Raw genomic sequence first — 20,948 nt, 5'->3', positions numbered from 1 at the left:
GTGAAACATACAGCGTTTTAATATTCGGTCGGCGTTTTAATAATCTTGCCATAAACTCAACTGGGGTACTACAGATTTTTCTAGTTCAACTGCGGGAGGCATTGTATAATCCAAAAAAGTGTTTATTGCATTGGTTAAAATTTAGTAAGTTAATTTTGAAAGCCTTATAAATAAACTGAAAGAAGTTGAAAGACCAGTTTTTTCCCCCCTCCACATAATAATCGCTTGAAACGAACGATTTTTTACAAATTTAAGTGAAGAATATAATAATAAGAAGAAGAGAGAAGAAATGCAGTGTAATTCTGATTGGATGAGTAAAATATTTAACACAAATAAGATTTGAAATGTCTTAAGTTGATGCTGAATGACTGATGCTGATTTCAACAATTCGCAATCTAAATCAGCGACAGGCAAATAACAGTCCACGAGTAGATTTGATACCATCCGTTTAGAAGTGCATTCCGATTCAATGGCGGACTTATGACTGGGCTGCTGGTTAGGTCGATTTAAAAAAGTTTTATTTGTTTGGTTGCCAAATAAATTTATAAAAAATATAAATTTAACAAAAATAAAATGCTAGGATAATATTAACATTTTGAAAAATATAACTGGTGAAGTTCTTGTTTTTTAGTATAATATTCCTAAACATCATGTATTTGCTTAAATGATATATTGAACATAAACTGACACCACTCCATCATAAATGATTATAAATAAATAATTTAAAAAATATTTTTCAAAAACAAAACTAAAAAAAATTACACTAAAATAAACAATGGATATTGATTTACAAATGCGTTAAAATGTGAAACTAAATTTATCAGCTTATGAAAACAAAAGCTTTATATAATCGTAATGCTTTAGGTCGAAAACGTCTAAATCCGCCACTTTCTAGCCTTTTGTAGATTACAAGATAGTCCTTAGTTCAAATCATATTATGAAGAACTTTCAGAAATGCATTCATAATTTTATTCATTGTAATAATATATTTTTTAAATAATCTTTTTTTTGGGGTCCTATCAAGTATTTTCTTAAATTATATGGTTCCAATATCTGCCTCATTTCTAAAATAACTTGGATATATTTTATTAACCGCTGAAAGCCAAATTTTAAAATATATAAAATTTTTATGCATACAGAAGAAATAATTAAATTTGAAAAACAATTAATATGAAAATAAAAAAAGGGGTAAGAATATTTTTTTAAAATTATTAGCTGAATAATTAGCTAAAATTATTAGCTGAATTCCATTCTTAAAGAATTTGGAAGAATAACCGTTTCCAACACGAACATATTTATTTGTTTTTGTAAAAAATTATACAAAGGAACCAAATATTAAAAGTTGAAATAAATTAATCACATATTATAATAACTGAGCCATTGTAAACATAATTTGTTCAAAACATAAATACATTAAAGGAAGATAATTCCACATTGTGGAAAAGACAGAAGACTTTATAACAATTCAAAGGCCAACATTTCACTTTAATTGACTCTATTCGCACAAAATGCCCAACAACATTGTTACGATAATTCCAGATATTGTTCGGTATATCAAACAACACCGTGGAAATATCGTCCAATATTTTGTGCTAACAAAGAAATATAATAAATTAAGTTAGAGAACACATTATGAACTGTGTTGCATTGCACAAAAACGAACTATATATCCACCTCACTCATCTTTAATAATTATATTCCAATAAATTTCAATGAATTTGCATTTTTTCACAAAATATCACTTCGGCACATGGTAACAGCACAAATGTATCACACAATCCCAAAAAATTCTCAATCGAAACATACGACATATCACGATTAATAACCCTTGAATATAAAACTACAAATTGAGTATATATATATATATATATATATATATATATATATATATATATATATATATATATATATATATATATATGTTTGGATTTGACAAGGACTGCTAAATTCCACATGGCACCAGAAACATTGCTTTTCGATCAGATCCTGTGCAAAAGGCAGAGGCGTGAAGATCTGTTTCCCGAACAGGTATAAGGCAACTTTTTAGAGATGTAGTTGAAATTGAAGTCAGATGCAGTTTCCAAGAGTGGATTTTTGTTACCGACAATGATTTCTTCCAGGTCGCCTTTCACTGATTTTCGGAGTTCTTGTCTAGCGCGTTTTAGGATGTAAGCCAGCAAGGCAACACTCACAATAACCTAGAAGAATAAAAATATTTCATTAAAGAGGGCAAAACAATACATTAAAATAGTTTTCCTAGTCAACTTTGAAACAAAAAATAAAATGCCATTTCAAACAAGACAGGAATAATAAATGAAAAAATCCAAGTGGTAGTAAAATTCTCAAACTTTGGTGATTCTTACAATTAAATTTCTCTAAGAATTTGTGTATTTTCAGAATTAACACACCTAGAGATACGATACTTCGATTCCAAAGTTCTTAAAGAATCTCAAAATAAATTAGTTCTTAGATATAAAGTATTCATATTAACAATAAACACATATGTGGAGTGGAAGTGCCAAAAATATTCTAATATTTGTCAAAGCTTAAAAGATAAAAAAATTGATACTGGGAAAAAAAAAAAAAAAGAAGTCATTTTTAAGATGATACAACACAATCCCAGTAAACAGAAATAAAGATGGGAAATACATTTCGACAAAAGATTTTTTTTCAGCTAAGCCATGCACATTCATTCCTATTTTGTATCTGATTACAGTACGTAATTTTGAAATTTTTTGAATATAAAATGAATGCTTTTTAAACGAAAAACTTATGTTCTTTGATAACGTTACATACAATTACAAAGATTGTTCGGATTATAGTAGATTAAAAATACGTACTCAGTTTGTAGTATATGAATTAATAGTTGTAAAAAAGTAAATTTTTTTGTTATGCAAAAAAGGGGGGGACAAAGCGAAGTTTTGTTCAAAACAAAACTCTACGTATTATCTCTCTCTCTCTCTCTATATATATATATATAACCACTCTTTACTAAGTGGAATGTCCCAGAAAGAATTCGAAAACTATGCCGTTCTGAAATATTAAAACTGAAATAAATTAACCACATATTACAATAATTAAACCATTTTAAACATAATTTGTTCAATAAATAAATAAATTAAAGGAAGACAATTGCATATTGTGGAAAAGACTAGAGTTTCACGACTCTGCAAACCCGGTTTTAAAAAACCGGTTTTTTAAAGTAAATTTGTCACATTTGAAAACCCTTTTTTAAATTAAGAAAACTGGTTTAAAAAAATTCGTATTATTATGTAAAAATTAAATTTTGTTAATTTTTTGTTAAAAGTTATCTGGAAAGATATTGCCTAGAATATTTATCGAAGAAACTACTCATTAGAGTAATGCTTTTTAAAAGAAGCTATGGAAAAATCAATTCATAAGTTTCTTGTAGACCCTGAAGAAAAACTTACGAATCCAAAGACACTGAAAATTGAATTTTTATTATTTGAGGCAACGAATGAAAGAATAAAACAGATTTGTTATTTGATGCCATGAAAACTGAAAAACCAAGTTCAGCAGCTACTGAACGAATATTTTCAATTTCAGGCAATATTGTGTTTACAATAAGAACAAGACTTAGCCACCGTTCAGTGGATATTTTATGTTTTTTAAAATCCCATTTTCTTAGAAGAAATTAAATTTAGTGAAAATAATATAAATATTATTTGAAATTTTTGTTTGAGTTTTCATTATTTTGTGTAAGTAAAATGTATACGTAATCCTTAATTTTGTTATATTTTAACTTTGATATTGATTTCGTTTTTTGTTATTTTATATAAATTAAATAAAATGTTTTTACCTATTCTATTTTTTTTGGACAAAAATTCAAAAACCGGCTAAAACCGGTTTTTTGGAAATACTGAATTTAAAAACCGGTTTTTGTATAAACCCTAGAAAAGACCGAAGACTTTATAACAATTCAAAGGCCAACATTTCACTTTAATTGACCCTTTTTTTTTTGGTTTTTATTACATATTTTAAAAACCGTTTGACGGAGAAGGATGGCATTTGGAACAATGATGTTTTAGGTCTGGCTTCCATTGGCCCCAAAATCTGTTTGTTTCTATTTAAAAATGTTTAACGTAAATTTAGAAATTGTTAAATATAAAACAGGCTTTTAAAAATGCATCTTGTTTGCCTTTTTTTTATTAAATACTTTAAATATAGAATAAGAATTATTATGAAAAATTCATTATATATCACATATAATAAGAAAACAAGAACTTCCGTTTAACATTAGATTTGGGAATTTCAATTACAACTCATGAATCGATTATAGAAAATTAACAAAAATCACATATATTCGAGCCGTTTTGGTCTGATGAATTTTGAATGTATTAGAAATTGGGCTTTGCTATTTCACAAAAGAAAAAAAAAAGTGCTTTTATAAATATACTTATGAATACCTCATCTGTCAGGAAAAACATTTCATAATTTTATAGAAAGTATATTTCTACAGGGACAAGGATTTATACTTTTATTATGCGAAAATTAGATTTGACAAAGAGGACAGTTTTCGGATACTTTTTTGACGGATTGCACATAGAAGTAACAAATTCGTCATTTAATTATTTAATAAAACTATTGGTCTTTTTTCAGTGTTAAAAATAAAACAAAAATAGAAGAATAAAGCTTCTAACATTATCAAGCTACAATGGTTAAGAGTTAAGGTTCCAATTCCCCCCCACCCTTTTTCAAATAAACATCAGGATTATATTTTGGATTATTTAAAGAATAATACAAAACAGGTTTCGAAGTGCTCTTAACTGGGAATTGCCATTCATCAACAGCGTCAGTTGCTGATAAATCTGATCAATTTTTGACATCCATCTAACACACACCCTTCCGATTTTAGCCATTGAAGATTATTTATTAACGGAAGTATTCCATTCCTTTCTTTGTTTCTTTTCTCTTTTTGAAACGGTGCCAAACCGGCATCTCTTCCCCCCCCCCTCCCAACGACACAGGCATGATGCTTTTCAAGTGCATTCCAATTCTTCATCATGGAAATGATCCAGAATTTTTTTAAATTTTATTTTCACGGAAGGAAATGGTATGAAACTTGAGTTATGTATGTGTGTCACAATGAAACAGAAAAATTCAATCTCTATATCTTATAATAAATGAGACTCGGAATTTTATTTGCATATACTCATTGTTCGGCAAATATCATAATATAAATCTGTTAATAGACATTTAGCACACGACTCCTTTACAGACATCTTATAATTGCTACTATTTTTATTTTGTTAAAATATTATTAAAAAGTAAAAGCAAACGATTTTTACTTTGATAAACATATTTTATTAATATTAATTCGTTTATTTTTTGTTTAATAGCTGATGATCAATTGTAAACCTTCTGGAATCTGGCAATGCTTGTTTGTTATGTTGAAAGAATAAACAAGCCGATGGAATTCTAAATTGCTTAGAGTGTTAGTTTACTTTTAAGAATTTAAGATGCTCTTCAAGCTATAGTTTGAAGCTTAAGAAAACAGGTAGTTTTCTAGAAAGCATGCAAAACTCATAGTAAATGAAAAGATACATGGAGATGAAATACGACTGCACAAGCATAATTTGAGCAAACCACACGTGTATAAATTTCAATGTAGTTTTAATACAATCGAGACAAGAAAATACCTAAGAATATTTAAGAAGAAACTTAAAAATATTTTGAATCTCAAAAATTTTTAGAATGTTTTTTATTAAATGTAGGTGAGTGTACAATAAATAATGGCAAAATTCTAAGTAGTTTTTTAAAAAAATTTTAGGCCATTACATAAAATATAAGTATACTAACAAGATGATTCTTGTGTAGGCACTAAGAAATTGCAACGCATCCTAAATTTTTTTTTCAATACATAAATGTTCAATTTTTTTTTTAATGCATATATATTAAAATTCAACTAAAGGAAAACAGCATGTCCCTCTTTGGATATAAAACTTCTAAAAATTGTCGATTGACGTCACTAAATGTGTATTTATTTTAATTTTAATATATCACCATTTTTTATAGTTCTTCAGCAATTTAAAAAATCTTTATAGACGTGATAGAAGAATACTAGAAACAAAAAATGATTTTGAAGTTTTATTTAATATTAAAAAAATTGCGTAACTTCTTTTAAAATATTCCTACAATAAATAAAAAAATCTAGTTATTATTTTTATTGACCAATAATTAAATTATTTATAATCAAAAAGACCAAAATTTGAACTTTGACGAAACGTAATGAGTTGCAACATTTTGAAAAAAAAAAAAAAAAATCAAAAAAATTCTAAACTTTTTTTTTTATTTCCTCACTGTTTATGTTGCTTTTAAAGCTCATGAGGCCAATTATTTTTAGCAAAGATAATAAGTGTTCCAGTGGGATAGCAATGAACACGATCAAAGGTTACAAAATTTGCAATAATGAACATGAATACTGCTTCATATGCAGGAAATGGAATCGAAATCTTAAAACAAAACTCCAACTTCAGAACTCAGCCATATAAACAGTCGGGAAACTACTGACTCAAGAACTAGATAGTGCTTAATCAACATTATCTATGGGCATCATTTTATATTTTGCATGTTCTCTTCTTTTTTTTTATTTAATTTTTTATTATTATTTATTTAGATGTTACGCGCAATTTCATTTTTAAACGTTTCTTCATTATTTGAGTTTTACCTAAATTTTGTTCTTTTTATTGCAGATAGGTATTTAATTTAACTGCATGTGGGGTTGAGGACTCTTTGGAAATTGAATGGATTTAATTAGATATATTGGTCTTATTTTATTACTTGTCCTTTTGGTGGTCTTAGTATAAATGAGCCATTCCTTGGTTTTGTCCTTGGTAGGCGTTTTGTTAGTGCTATCTTATAGGGCCAGTTGTTTTACGTTGGTCCATTTTTTCCCGCCACTGGTGTGGTGTGGAAGTTTGAAGAGAGGGCGCCGGCTCAGGTGTCGTCCTCGCCATCTGACAGCGGTTCAAAATGACGCGGTCTTTCCCAAAATAGCCCTAGTGTTGATTTACAACGGGACGTTAATATAACTAATTAAACCATCTTTTCCCGCTGTAATTCCTGCTTGGGATAGTTTAGGATCTTGCATACAACATCGCCACGATTACAATGATAGAATTGCCACTGAATATGCGGGAGTGTAAACAAAATATATAATTTAAAAAAAAAATTTTAATGCAGGAGCAAATGCTATTCGAATCAATATTTCAGTCGTGTGAAATAGAGATATTTTAAAATTTTTAGTTAAAACATCGACTACCGCGCTGAATTTATTGCAAAGCAATTTATATGAATTCGTCGGTCACCGGTGACCCGCACGGCAGTAAAAGTGCTAATTAAAAACTTTCTTTTTAAAACTGTCCTTCTCAATGCTCGTATGTTTCATTTATGCTTATATATATATATATATATATATATATATATATATATATATATATATATGCACCATAGTTACCAATCAATTTATTTTAGCTAAGTGTTAAAGAAAATGAATTTGCTTTTATGAAGATGCAACACGTCACACCAGTTATTTTCTTTTTATCCATCCTTTTTTTAAGTCTCGTTATTCACCATGACTAGCTAGATTTTTTTTTTATTTACTGAAAGAAAAATTGGCGTTATACAAGAAAAAGTATGTAAAGAAGTGTCAGCAAAGCGACAACGCAATGCACATTTCTATTAATGTGAAATGTAATAATATTTAATGGTATCCATATAAAGCGAAGCATGATTTCTTTTTGATATGACACAACATGAATGAGTCAGAATTCAAAATATAGCGCACATTTTTTTTTTTAAAGTAATAAATCTTAGCTGCATTTTACGGTTGTTATCCATTTATCCAACGATCTATAAACTGCAAATACTTTCAGGATTATCAAACCATTCCAAAAAATCAAACTCATTGCGACGCAGTAGATTATTTGAAGAGGAAAAATGGTCGGAAACGACTATGGATTGTACAAATAATTTCCGAAGTGCTTCACGCATTTTGACATTTCCTTTGGGCCAGCTCACACGCACATATACACACACAAAAAAAAGAGTTATTATCACAAAATAAATAAAAGAATCCAATGATATCAAACTAAGATAAAAATCACAGCGACATATCTTTAAAAATAAAAGGTTATCAGATATTTGTTAAAACCAATTCATCTTTTTTCGACTTTTAATGTTATCAAATAAGTACGATTGTACAAGGCACTAGCAGAAAATTATATATTTTAACCCTTTAAAGGGCCATTTTTTTCTAGTCATATTATGTTAAAATATTTTTAGGCTTGTAATTAGAATAAGAAAAGGGATTCATTTAGCTTATTACATAAATTTAATTTGATTAATTAATTAATTTGGTTCATTAATAATTAAGTAACAAATCAAGACACATCATTTTGTCTGAGATATAGAACTGAAGCATCTATGTTTCTGACTTACTAAAAAAGTTTGTCAGAACTTAATGCCAACCTACATAATTTCATACAAAGATTGATACATTTGGTGGGAAGCATACTTCCCATGGCCCTAGAAAGGGTTAAAAGACTATTAATTATATATTCATTAATTGTAATATTATGGATTTTTTTTTAAAAAATTATTCTACTGTAGAAGTTTCTATTAGACATAAGAGCAAACGAACTTATAGGGAAAGTAATCATTGAGTTCTTATCATAATAATATTTATGGTTGGTATATTATTTATAAATTGCATCAAGTGGCATTCAAAATACAACCAACCGGAATGGTCTCCTCGAAAATTTCTCGCATACTCTCCAATAAAGGTTCCGCATAAAATTAAGGATCTTGGGTAAAGTCACAATTACCTTGCATGGCACTGGTGTACATTAGTAACGAAGTACAGATATTTGGCGCGTATCTTTGTATTCTATCTGTATATGACATGAATTTTTACTGAATCAATTGCGAGAATATGTATTTTTTTTGTTTTGTTGTTGTTGGCCAACTGGTACCAAAATTTAGCATAAAACGACCGTTGTAGTTACAAGTTAACACATCGAATTTCATTTTCATTGATTTATGACTTAATCGAATTTCATTGATTTATGACTTAATCGAATTTCATTGTCATTGATTTATGACTTAATCGAATTTCATTGTCATTGATTTATGACTTAATCGAATTTCATTGATTTATGACTTAATCGAATTTCATTGATTTATGACTTAATCGAATTTCATTGATTTATGACTTAATCGAATTTCATTGTCATTGATTTATGACTTAATCGAATTTCATTGATTTATGACTTAATCGTATTTCATTGATTTATGACTTAATCGTATTTCATTGATTTATGACTTAATCGTATTTCATTGATTTATGACTTAATCGAATTTCATTGATTTATGACTTAATCGAATTTCATTGATTTATGACTTAATCGAATTTCATTGATTTATGACTTAATCGAATTTCATTGATTTATGACTTAATCGAATTTCATTGTCATTGATTTATGACTTAATCGAATTTCATTGATTTATGACTTAATCGAATTTCACTGATTTATGACTTAATCGAATTTCATTGATTTAAGTGATTGCTTGTTTAAGTTATTGTGTTTACATGCATAGCGGAAATACGTAATCGAACAGTCATATTTTCTGTGAATGGATTTGGTTTAAAATTTGATGAAGATCTATAAATATGATTTTGCGTCAAATTTAAGCCTTCTATCGCACAGAGTTTTTTTTTTTCTTTTCCTATTGAATTCTCAGAGAGATGGACCATTTCGATCAAAATTTCATAGAAATCTACAAATGAGAGCTTATACCAAATTTAAGTCTTCTAATTCAGAGCGTTGTTGAGTTATCGTGAGTCGAGAGACGGACGACAGACAAGATTCCAAAAATACTTTTTCGGATCTCGAGTTTGAATTTTTAGATGCTTGCAGTGCTTCATCTATACTTCGTAAACAAGAAAATAAAAATCGCTCAAAACACCTTACAAGGCAAGTCGTTGGACCTAAAGCGATGAAATTTGGCAGATAAATACTTCATGGGCGTAGGCATTAAGAGTTTTCAAAATTTAGATTTTTAATTAAAAAAATAAATGTATTTCTTAATAACTACATTATTATTATACAAAATTATTTTTGCATCACATTGACATTAAAAATAAACTTTACAGTGATATTTATTTTATTTCTCTTCAACTTTTTCGCTTTAATTTTAATGAATTATTAAAAATTATTTTTAAATATATTTCACAACATATACTTTTCATTTTTTAGTTTTAGTTTTCAGATTTATATCGGCAAGCGTTGGCACGATATTATATATGTATATCATGTGTACATTATCATTGTTATATAATTAAGAGTACATTTTAAAATTAAAATAAAGATTGACAAAAAAAAAAAAAAAAAAGAATTACGAATCGAGTCTAAATATTATAATGTTACGGTGGTTCGGACTAGAGATGTAAATCTACTATATATTTTTCAGAAGCTTTGAAAAAAAATTAAATAAAAATAATAGAAAATTTAACTATAACAACTCCGAAATAATTCAATATGAACATCTGTTTTAATTTAAAAACTCCTGAATTTAAAATAAAAATAATAATTTTATCATAAAGTAATAACTTTTATGCATTATAATATTAATTTATATTATACATACGATCTTGTAATTTACATACGTGTAGATTACAAGATAAGATAGATTTAATTTATTTTTGGTTAAATGTGCGAAAAAACCACAATTTGGATGATAATGCACCAAAATTATAAATAAAACGGCACTTATACAAAAAAAAAAAAATCTGTAGGTTAAGAGGTTATAGTGAAATTATGGAATAAGTGATTAAATACATGACATTAAAGTAATTTATTTGATTGTGTGTAATATTGCAAACTCCATTTATGATTAGAAATTAAACTGTGTCAAAGTTATGTTGACAGACTTTAAAATGAAATTATGGGATTAAATTCCTTAACTTACGAATTTATACAATTTTCACGTTAAATGACACATCCTATTTGGGACATTTATTGCTATTTTAATTCCCTTAATAATAGAAGGGATATTTGAGATATTGAAACGTTTCTAAGTGATTTTTGCATTTAATATTTTCACTTAATTACAGATTTAAAGCTAAAAATTCAATAATCCGTAATTCAACAACCGTCAAACATATCTCTCATATGTGCAAATATTAAGCAAAAAACGCATTACTACTTTAACAGGAAAGATTTTAAAAAAGGAATTTCAGGAATTTCATCTTTTTCTTTAGAGTGCATTTAATTCATTTTCAGTTAGTTGGCGCCAAGTACTTTTCTAAACACCCAAACACCTTCAAGTCACGATTGTTCTACTTTCAAAGTATTTATGACAGACTCCCTAAAGGTGTAACTCTTTTTATTAATTTTCAGTAACAATAAGGACATAATAACCAACTTGTGAAAACAATGAACACTCTTTCAGATGCTATTTCAAAAGAAAGTAGCACATACATCCGCAATAACAGAAAAAGGGCAGACAATTTTTTTCATTCCAATCTGTGCAGAAAACAATGCATATTTAACTAGGTCTTCTTTATAGGAGAATCGGATGAAGTTTAGTTTAGTTATATTAACGTCCCGTTGTAAAGCAATAATTGGCTATTTTGGGACGGATCTCGTAATTTTGAACCGCGGTCAGATGACGAAGAAGAACACCTGAGCTGGCCCCCCTACCCCCCTCTCCACACCACATCACACCAGCGGGAAGATGTTTGGCCCTGACGGATTTAACGTGCAACAGACACCCTTACAGACGGTTCTCCGGTGGAATCGGGTCTCGAACCCGAAACCGTACGGCTCACGAGCCGAGACCTTATCACCAGCCCACCGCGGCCTCGAGAATCGAATGAAAGTTCTTAGCGATGAATGCAGAAATTTAATTAATCATTTAAGATAAATAAAACTTTTAATTAAATTTAGCGGTATCTGCAAGATGAAAAATACAAAAATTCAAATTAGTATAATTTTTTAATTGAAAATAAAAAATTCTTGATTTCAGTAGCAGGCGATATAATTTCTGACATGTAGTAAAACGAAAAGATTCTAATTGTATTTAAACATTGCGAACCCGTATTGATACGAAATGTTATGCGAAATCTTAGAAATTTAATTTGGTAAAAGAAGACAATAAGCTCATATTATAAAAACATCGATTAGAAATTGTGCAAAATGATGGTATAAGTGTTTTATATAAACACAGAAATAACAAGAAAATGGAGTGATGAGTTTTAATCCAATTCTATCTATCATACTCAGTTAAGTTGACGAATCGAAAATTAATGATATTTGTTTTTTTTCCCCTACGAAACAAAATAATCATGATAGACATAAGCTCCAATGTATGGAAGTAAGGTTTCTTCGATTGATCTTTTTGTCCTCTTTCAGGGAAATTGATCCATATTTGTAACCCACTGGATGGAAAAACCAAGAAAATATTCAACTGCCAATCCAACCACAGCAGCAATCTGTTGCCAAGTTTTGTTTTAGTTTGTGTATGACGGCCCCCTACTCGAAAGGGTGTAAGACCTTGAAGGTCGCCGGGGAGAGAACCATTTTTTATTTATTGAAAAACTTACAGCCATCGTCAGAATAGGGCGGTAATTACGATTATATATTATAGTTCATTTGACTAAATAAAATATTTAAATCAAATAGTAAACCAATTCTAGAGTCAAGAGACTAAATTGAAAATTACATAGAGAACGCAATAACACATAAACATAAAAGTAATATCAATCACAATGTCCAAAGGATGGAGGATATAGTATACTGTACATCAATATCAAACAAACACCAAGTGAAACCATTACGCAAAGTGACTCATAAGTGAATGGCATAAATACGATGTGAAAATACAAAGCAGATCTAGAATGACAGAGACATAAAAAGAGCACCACTAGAAAAGTGAATCAAGAACATGAGCGGAAACGTACAGATTTTTTTAACAACTATAATACTGCTTAAGAAACAACAACTAGAAGCTGCGCCAAAATAATTTCATAACTAAGGCATCAATTAAAACAAGACCCAGGGCACAGATCCATCATCCTAGCTTCTTCTGAATTTCCTCACAAATATCTCTCGAGACTTCACAAATCTTCCCCATCATCCATAACGAAGCTTCGCTCTTGAGCGTTTGCGAGTTTGTTTTTAATAATATTGATTAAAGATACAGCCAGTGGATAGAACTCACACTTTCTTTCTTCGGCTCATATTCCCGAGACATGCCATATTATAATTCACTATACCAATGGTAGACAAAAATATTCAGAGTGTTTTAAAAAAATTGTCATTTATTAAATAATTATTAAATTACTTCTGAAGTTCAGTTTCAGTAAAGATCATTACAATCGAACCGACTAATACACATAAAAGATTAACAGCCTACAAATTAACAAATATAAATATGTATCAAATCAAAATTTTAACAAAGCGGTAGGTAATGTGTTAAAAGAAAAATCGGATACACTTTTGTAATAGATATTAATATATATCCTATCTCTCTTATGTCTAGGGTTTCACGGTTTTGCAAACCCGGTTTTAAAAAACCGTTTTTTTAAAGTAAATTTGTCACATTTGAAAACCGGTTTTTAAATTAAGAAAACTGGTTTAATAAATTCATATTATTATGTAAAAATTAAATTTTTTTAATTTTTGGTTAAAGTTATCTGGAAAGATATTGCCTAGAAATTAAATTTTGTTAATTTTTTGTAAAAGTTATCTGGAAAGATATTGCCTAGAAATTAAATTTTGTTAATTTTTTGTAAAAGTTATCTGGAAAGATATTCCCTAGAATATTTCCAATTTTTTATATGGAAACCGATTCTGATGAAGAGCAAATCGAAGAAACAACTCATTAGAGTAATGCTTTTTAAAAGAAGCTATGGAAAAATAAATTCATAAGTTTCTTGTAGACCCTGAAGAAAAACTTACAAATAGAAAGACACTGAAAACTGAAATTTTATTATTTGAGACAACGAATGAAAGAATAAAACAGATTTGCTATTTGATGCCATGAAAACTGAAAAAACCAAGTTCAGTAGCTAGAGAACGAGTATTTTTAATTTCAGGCAATATTATGTCCACAATAAGAACAAGACTTAGCCATCGTTCAGTGGATATTTTATGTTTTTAAAAATCTCATTTTCTTAGAAGAAATTAAATTTAGTGAAAATAATATAAATATTATTTGAAATTTTTGTTTGAGTTTTCATTATTTTGTGTAAGTAATATGTATATGTAATCCTTAATTTTGTTATATTTTGACTTTGGCTTTGATATTGATTTCGTTTTTTGTTATTTTATATAAATGAAATAAAATATTTTTACCTATTCTATTTTTTTGACAAAAATTCAAAACCCGGCTAAAACCGGTAAGAACCGGTTTTTTGGAAATATGGAATTTGAAAACCGGTTTTCCAAAAAGTCGGTTTTTGTATAAACCCTACTTATGTCCAGTCTGACTGTCATCATTATAATGAAAGTTTTACAATAGAAAAACTTACATACTAATTTTTAAGAATTATTCCTAAGATACAACTATTTCTGGTACTTCTTGGCACTAAAAGAAGTACTTATGCGCACATACGCAAAATAATACATCTCATTACTTTTCGGGGTGACAAGTGTTAAAATATATGTTATCGAGAAACATTACAAAAAACTCTAAGGTAGCATTCCAAAACTATTATCGTATAAGAATCTATTGTGCACCGGACTGAATTGATTCAATTTTGCAGGAAGAACCATACATATTTAAGTAGAATTTGTTAACTCGGACATTCTGGTACTTCTTGGCACTAAAAGAAGTACTTATGTACACATACGCAAATTAATGCATCTCATTACTTTTCGGGGTGACAAGTGTTAAAATATATGTTATCGAGAAACATTAGAAAAAACTCTAAGGTAGCATTCCAAAACTATTATCGTATAAGAAACTATTGTGCACCGGACTGAATTGATTCAATTTTGCAGGAAGAACCATACATATTTAAGTAGAATTTGTTAACTCGGACATTCTGGTACTTCTTGGCACTAAAAGAAGTACTTATGTACACATACGCAAATTAATGCATCTCATTACTTTTCGGGGTGACAAGTGTTAAAATATATGTTATCGAGAAACATTACAAAAAACTCTAAGGTAGCATTCCAAAACTATTATCGTATAAGAATCTATTGTGCACCGGACTGAATTGATTCAATTTTGCAGGAAGAACCATACATATTTAAGTAGAATTTGTTAACTCGGACATTCATTATCATTTACTACCACGCCAAAGGATTGACATGGAATAGAGTGGAAATTGATTACCACCCGTTCAAACTTCTGTCAGCTCATTTCCATTGTGCCGATAGGAGGCTGAGTGGGTAAGTAAAAAGGAATTATGATACATAGCAGGCAATCATCTAATAGGTAAGACAGAAACTGTGGAGAATAGAGAACTCGGTCTAAATAACCGGGTTAACAAGTGAAATGAAATGGTAACATCACATCACTGCTATGGCTTGAAATGAACGCGAATGACTGTTTAAAAAAATGAATCAAAAACCTATCGAATGTATAATAACATACCCGGTTGTATAATAACATTCAATTAGCGTCATCGTCTTTTTAAATGCAATAAAGTAGTGAAAGTGAAAATCAATTACCTGCAAAATTAAGACACCGTATCCTACAGTTGCTGTGTTCTCGTCCACCAACACTTCCTCCATGGAACGCACTGTTGTCCCTAGATACACACTAATAAGCTGCGTCGGAAACAAACCTAAAGCTGAGGCACCGACATACCTCCATAGGCACACAGGGCTTATCTGAAAATAGAAAGTAAAATAAATTAATAAAAAGCGCACTGGTACAAAAAGGTTCTATTGAGCAAAAGCATACGATATTTCATTCATGTAAATGAGTTTTTGTGAATTCCTTAACACGTTCGAAATCATAATTTATATCTGTGATTCGAACCAGCTAATAAGATTACCCGCTTTTTTAATATCTCTTAACTTTTGAATAGAAGGTTCACCTAATTAGAAAGTGGGTTTTAATCACAGGGGTAACCAATCACGTGGTATCCAATGTTCTTATACGCTGGCGCCCAAAAATTAAGCAACAAAGAGAAACAGAAAGCAATTTATTCCAAATAACGATTTTCACACATCATAAGAGGGGGGCGTAATTAAAGAGATTAGTCGAGATGTATTCAGGTAAAATATTAAGTAAATAAATAATACAAAGTAACACATGAGTAAGACTTGTTGGAAATTTGTCAGTGTGGAAAACGATTACCTCCTTTGGCAATACCAGGCAATGTTGTATCATGCCAAGGATAAGATCATCAGTGGTGGTTCGGAGAATCAATGCTGGATTCAGAGGATAGTCAGGGAATAAATATAAACGCAATTCTAGAATGTTCCAAACATGTTTAATGAAAATGGAAGCGAGTGACTGATGGTCATTCATATGACCATCATCACATAAGTAGCGTTTCAGCGATTCTGGGCGCGATCCCTATATGTGACGTCTATAAAAATAGAGTAAAGACTCATCGCTGAGCTGGATGAGCGCATGAACTGTGCAAGAATGTCACTTCTACAGAATGATTCAAAATCCAACAAGCAAACTTAAAGGGAAAGTAGAATGTGGAAACACAAAACAGAATCATATAGTAATAAATGTGTGACCGCAAAGTCCACCCTGATTATCTGGATGATAAATGAAGATTCAGAAATGATAAACCAATAATAGGTGATAAAACTCTTTATTTAGTGATATATCACACCAGAAGAGTGCGTATACACATCAAAGTTCACAATTTGTGCTCAAAGTTTTTAAGTTCACAACATGTGCCCAAAATTTTTAAGTCCACAACATGTGCTCTAAAATTATGCACACTTTAAGGCACTGTTATCTGCTGAAAAAAAAAAGGGGGACTGCTCGCCAATCCTGCAGTTGAAATGACGTTCAATGCCACGAAACACATCTGATATTCGAACCATTTTTCTAATTAGATGACTCTTAGATAAGGAACCTTTTAATTAATTAAATGGACGGTTTGATATATTTAGATAAAAGATGTGAATCACAGGTGAGAAATGCGGCAGTCAACATGTTAAACCCTGATTGCGAACGAAGATGATTTTCTTAATATCCTAGTATAAAGTATCGTTAAATAAAGCCGGTAGCAACTACTATTTAAAAAATAGCTTGTCATTTCTGTATCATCATTTATCCTCAACTTGATTCATGGGGCTTTCTAGACCTTTTTTCCAATGCGATTCAGCTTTGTTTTTCCATTTCTATGTAACTTGCCTAAGTTCTTGAATTTTTTCATATATTGCATTTACATATACACGAGTATGTAGACAGATTGACAGTCATGTCTCATACGAATCTGGTTTAAAATCTGAAACAGATACATACTTTTGATGTTAAAATTATGAGATAAATTTCATCTATAAAGTCCTCAGCATTTTGTAATGATCGTATTCACTTGTATTTGGACATCTACATAAATAAACGTCAATTCCTTGCCGAATTTGGTTCAAAATTTTATACAAAATTTTTCTACATTTGAGAGCAAATATGTGCACCAAATTTTATTCAGCTAGCTTTTTTGTTTTGAACTTATCATGTTCACCGGTATTAGGACAGCCTAGGACAAACAACTGTGAATGGATGAATGATTGAATGGGATCCGTGAATGTGAATTACTCTGAATGGTGCTGCTCAAAATTTCATAGAAATCTATAAATTTGATATAAAGACCATATACCAAATTTCATTTGTCTACGCTCAGAACTTTTTAGTGATCATAGACAGACATAATTCCAAATACAGGGTGATCAAGAAATAACAAGAGGTGTTCAGAGCCCTGTAGCGTGTCATTTACTGGACGAAGTATAACAAAATTTGGCCACCATACACATTAAAGTATGCGGTTTCGATTTATCAAGAAAAAAAATTAGTACCAAAAACGCCGATAAGGGAAATCCCGGCGCTGCGATCGAATACTTTATTATGTAATTTGCTCATACGGGTGCTTTGTGACGTGACATCGAAGAGAAAACGAAGGGTTGCGGAATTTATGTCATTCTGCAAGAATTCGCCTGCCGATTGCGTTGTCACTACTTGAACGCGCCTTATTAGTCAAGCTGTTTTATCAGCGAGATGAAAATGCCAGTGCTGCTCTTCGTGAATACCGGCGGTTAAAACAGTTAAGTACAGGACCGATGACCATAACTAATTTACGAAGAATATTTGCAAAAAATTTAAAACAACAAGAATTCTTGGTGTGCAACCAGGCCAAGGACGTAAAGTTATCAAGCAGGAACAAGTTGAAGAAATTGCAACTGCCGTTATGGATCAGGCGATAGCTGATAAGCAGGTTATCAGCAGTGCTGCCACATATTATGCTCTTGCAGCGCCAGGATTTCTCCTATCGGCGTTTTTTGGTACTAATTGTTTTTCCTCGGTAAATCGAAACCGCATATTTTAATGTGCATGGTGGCCAAATTTTGTTATATTTCGTCCAGTACATAACACGCTACAGGACTCCGAACACCTCCTGTCATTTCTTGTTGTCATTTCAACAGGATGCAATATATTTCAAGTAAATAATTAGAGAACTAAATTAAAAAGATCGTCTCTTTTTCTCTTTCAGTTAATGACTGACTATCTCTAAATAACGAAATTAATATTTTTAAAGCCATGAAAGCTAATTATCTTAAAGAAAACATATAACTATCATATGAACTGTTATAAATTCGTTTCAGATACTGGCTTTGAGCGCTAACGAGAGCCCCATTCAGTTTGAATCAGGTTAATGAGGTTTAAAGAATAATGAGCGAAAAAGTCAAAAGCGAAGTTTAGCTTAAAATAACTCAAACGGTTGGTAATCAATACAGGAAAGTAAATAGTTCTTTAAATAAATGAACTGAAATGCCGCTTATTCCACAAATAGGTCTCCACGCCAGTAATATGACTATTGTATTTAATGACTTTACGATGGCAACTGTTGTATAACATTATGAGCTGAATATCGATTACATTATTAAACACACAAAAGGCAAATCATAAAAGAAAGAAGTCAAAACTTATATATTTTTTACTTTCACGAATAAAAAAGTAAACAAAAATAATGTTAAAGAAAGAAAAGAAAAGAAAAGAAAAACTCAAAGTTTTGACGAATCTCCATGGTTCAGAACTTTTTGTTATTGGTCTGAAAAATATGTTCTTGGCATTATGTCTGTATGTCTATTCATGAATACGATAACAATAAAATGCTTTGAAGTAGGCAGGTAAAATTTGATATGTGGAATTCCAACGGAATTTGTAGATTTCTATCAAATTTTGGGCGAGATTTGATAGAAATAGAAGATAAGAATTAAAAAGTTGTTGTTGTTTCTAATGGCACTTGTCATAGAAAGCCCACTAACTTTAGAAGTCAGTGATTTTAAGCCAAGGGTGTGTCTCTTGTTTTTTCCGTAGCGCCATCTAGGGTCAAGAGCACGATTTAGCTACGCACACGTCAAAACCCTTTTTACGGGGTGGACTTCATTCATGCATTTCATTCACTCATCCACAGATCGTAATTTAGACCTGAATCAGAGAACGATCACCCCTGATCCAGTACTCCCATAGGTATTACTCTCTATATGGAGGACATTGTGACCACGACAGATTTATATGTGGGTCAGTCACCACACACACGGAGAGTCTTCGGCAGGCGGGGAAAAATTAACAAGTGAACTCCATAACTGTAAAACACAAATAGTTAAGTAGATAAAATTCGGTATGTAGGGTTAGCATCTAGAATATAGATTATCGTCAAATTTTGAACCAAATTTGTCAAAGGGTTGACTGTCTGTCTGTCTGCACTTCCGCATGCATGTAAATAAGGTAATTCATAAAACGCAAAGATAAAAATCAATGAAATTCGTTATGTTATCTCATGAATATAACTAAAGATTTGTGTCAAACTTAGGTGTTAATAGGCCGGCAAAAAGAGGGTCAGTTAATACCAAAATTAAATTTTCTAGTGAAAGATTCAGTAAAAATGCTAATTTTTGGATCTATATTTCGAAATTATTTTTCATCAATGCCATGAAAAGAATTCGAGGCCTAGGTCCAGAATTTTATGCGGTGGAAGGAGGATTTTATGTGGCGGAAGTTAAGATTTTTATCGGATAGTATGCGAGAAAGTGTCGGGGAACTCAAACACTGGGGTTGAAATTACGTCTGATTGTGGGTAAACATTAATTATAAGACACTCAAAGACGCTTTAAACTAGAATAATGAAATGTGGTTTGTAGGTCCATTTGCAGATTTCCGTCGAATTTTTGAATATATTCATTCACTAATTAATTCAATTATTCAAAAATGTAACGACTTCATTAAATTAAGTTTAATTTACAATTTCAGCATTTAAAAGTAGATTCTTATCACATTTTGAATCAAAGAGCTGCCCGCCAATCCGCACTTTTGTACGCATTTGAAAGCAAAAATTAAAAAAAAAAAAAAAAAAAAAAAAAAAACGTAGCGAATTTAAGTTTATAATCTTTTTATTACAAGGTTTTGTTCCAATAGGTGAAAAAAAAATCCGCATCCAAATACATATAAATTTTCTTTACTATACTACGAGGGAAAAAAGCTCTTATGTGGAACACAAATAATAAAATTCTGAGCACTCATGGCGTTACGGCCTTGTCTAAGATCCAAAATTTTATGCGGAGGGAGGCATGGCTATCTCCAGAGGGCCATAGGGAAGCGGGCTAACATTTTTATTACAGTATGTGTGAGAAAGTTTCAAAGTGGCCACTCTCTTTGGTTCTTCAATCTCAGTAAGACGAACCGCTTAAGGACAAAATTCAAGATTCTCAATCAACTAATAAATTTAC

At 30.4% G+C, this 20,948-nt stretch overlaps 1 protein-coding gene across 1 annotated transcript in view; it reads right to left on the bottom strand.

Annotated features, from left to right (window-relative positions):
• Positions 1-1,927: 1,927 nt before the first annotated feature.
• The window catches only part of LOC129984467 (transmembrane protein 64-like), a 65,947-nt gene continuing 46,926 nt past the window's right edge, over positions 1,928-20,948 (bottom strand). The window contains exons 2-3 of the mRNA XM_056094354.1: positions 15,705-15,866; positions 1,928-2,198 (exon numbers count right to left, since the gene is read on the bottom strand). Of these exons, the coding sequence (XP_055950329.1) occupies positions 1,980-2,198; positions 15,705-15,866 (381 nt within the window). The 3' untranslated portion in view covers positions 1,928-1,979. The remainder of the gene's footprint in view (positions 2,199-15,704; positions 15,867-20,948) is intronic.

Source organism: Argiope bruennichi, chromosome 9 (genome assembly GCF_947563725.1).
Source record: "Argiope bruennichi chromosome 9, qqArgBrue1.1, whole genome shotgun sequence".
NCBI classification, from domain to species: Eukaryota; Metazoa; Arthropoda; class Arachnida; order Araneae; family Araneidae; genus Argiope; species Argiope bruennichi.
The sequence above is the reverse complement of the archived record's forward strand: the minus strand, read 5'-3'. Positions and strand labels throughout refer to the sequence as shown.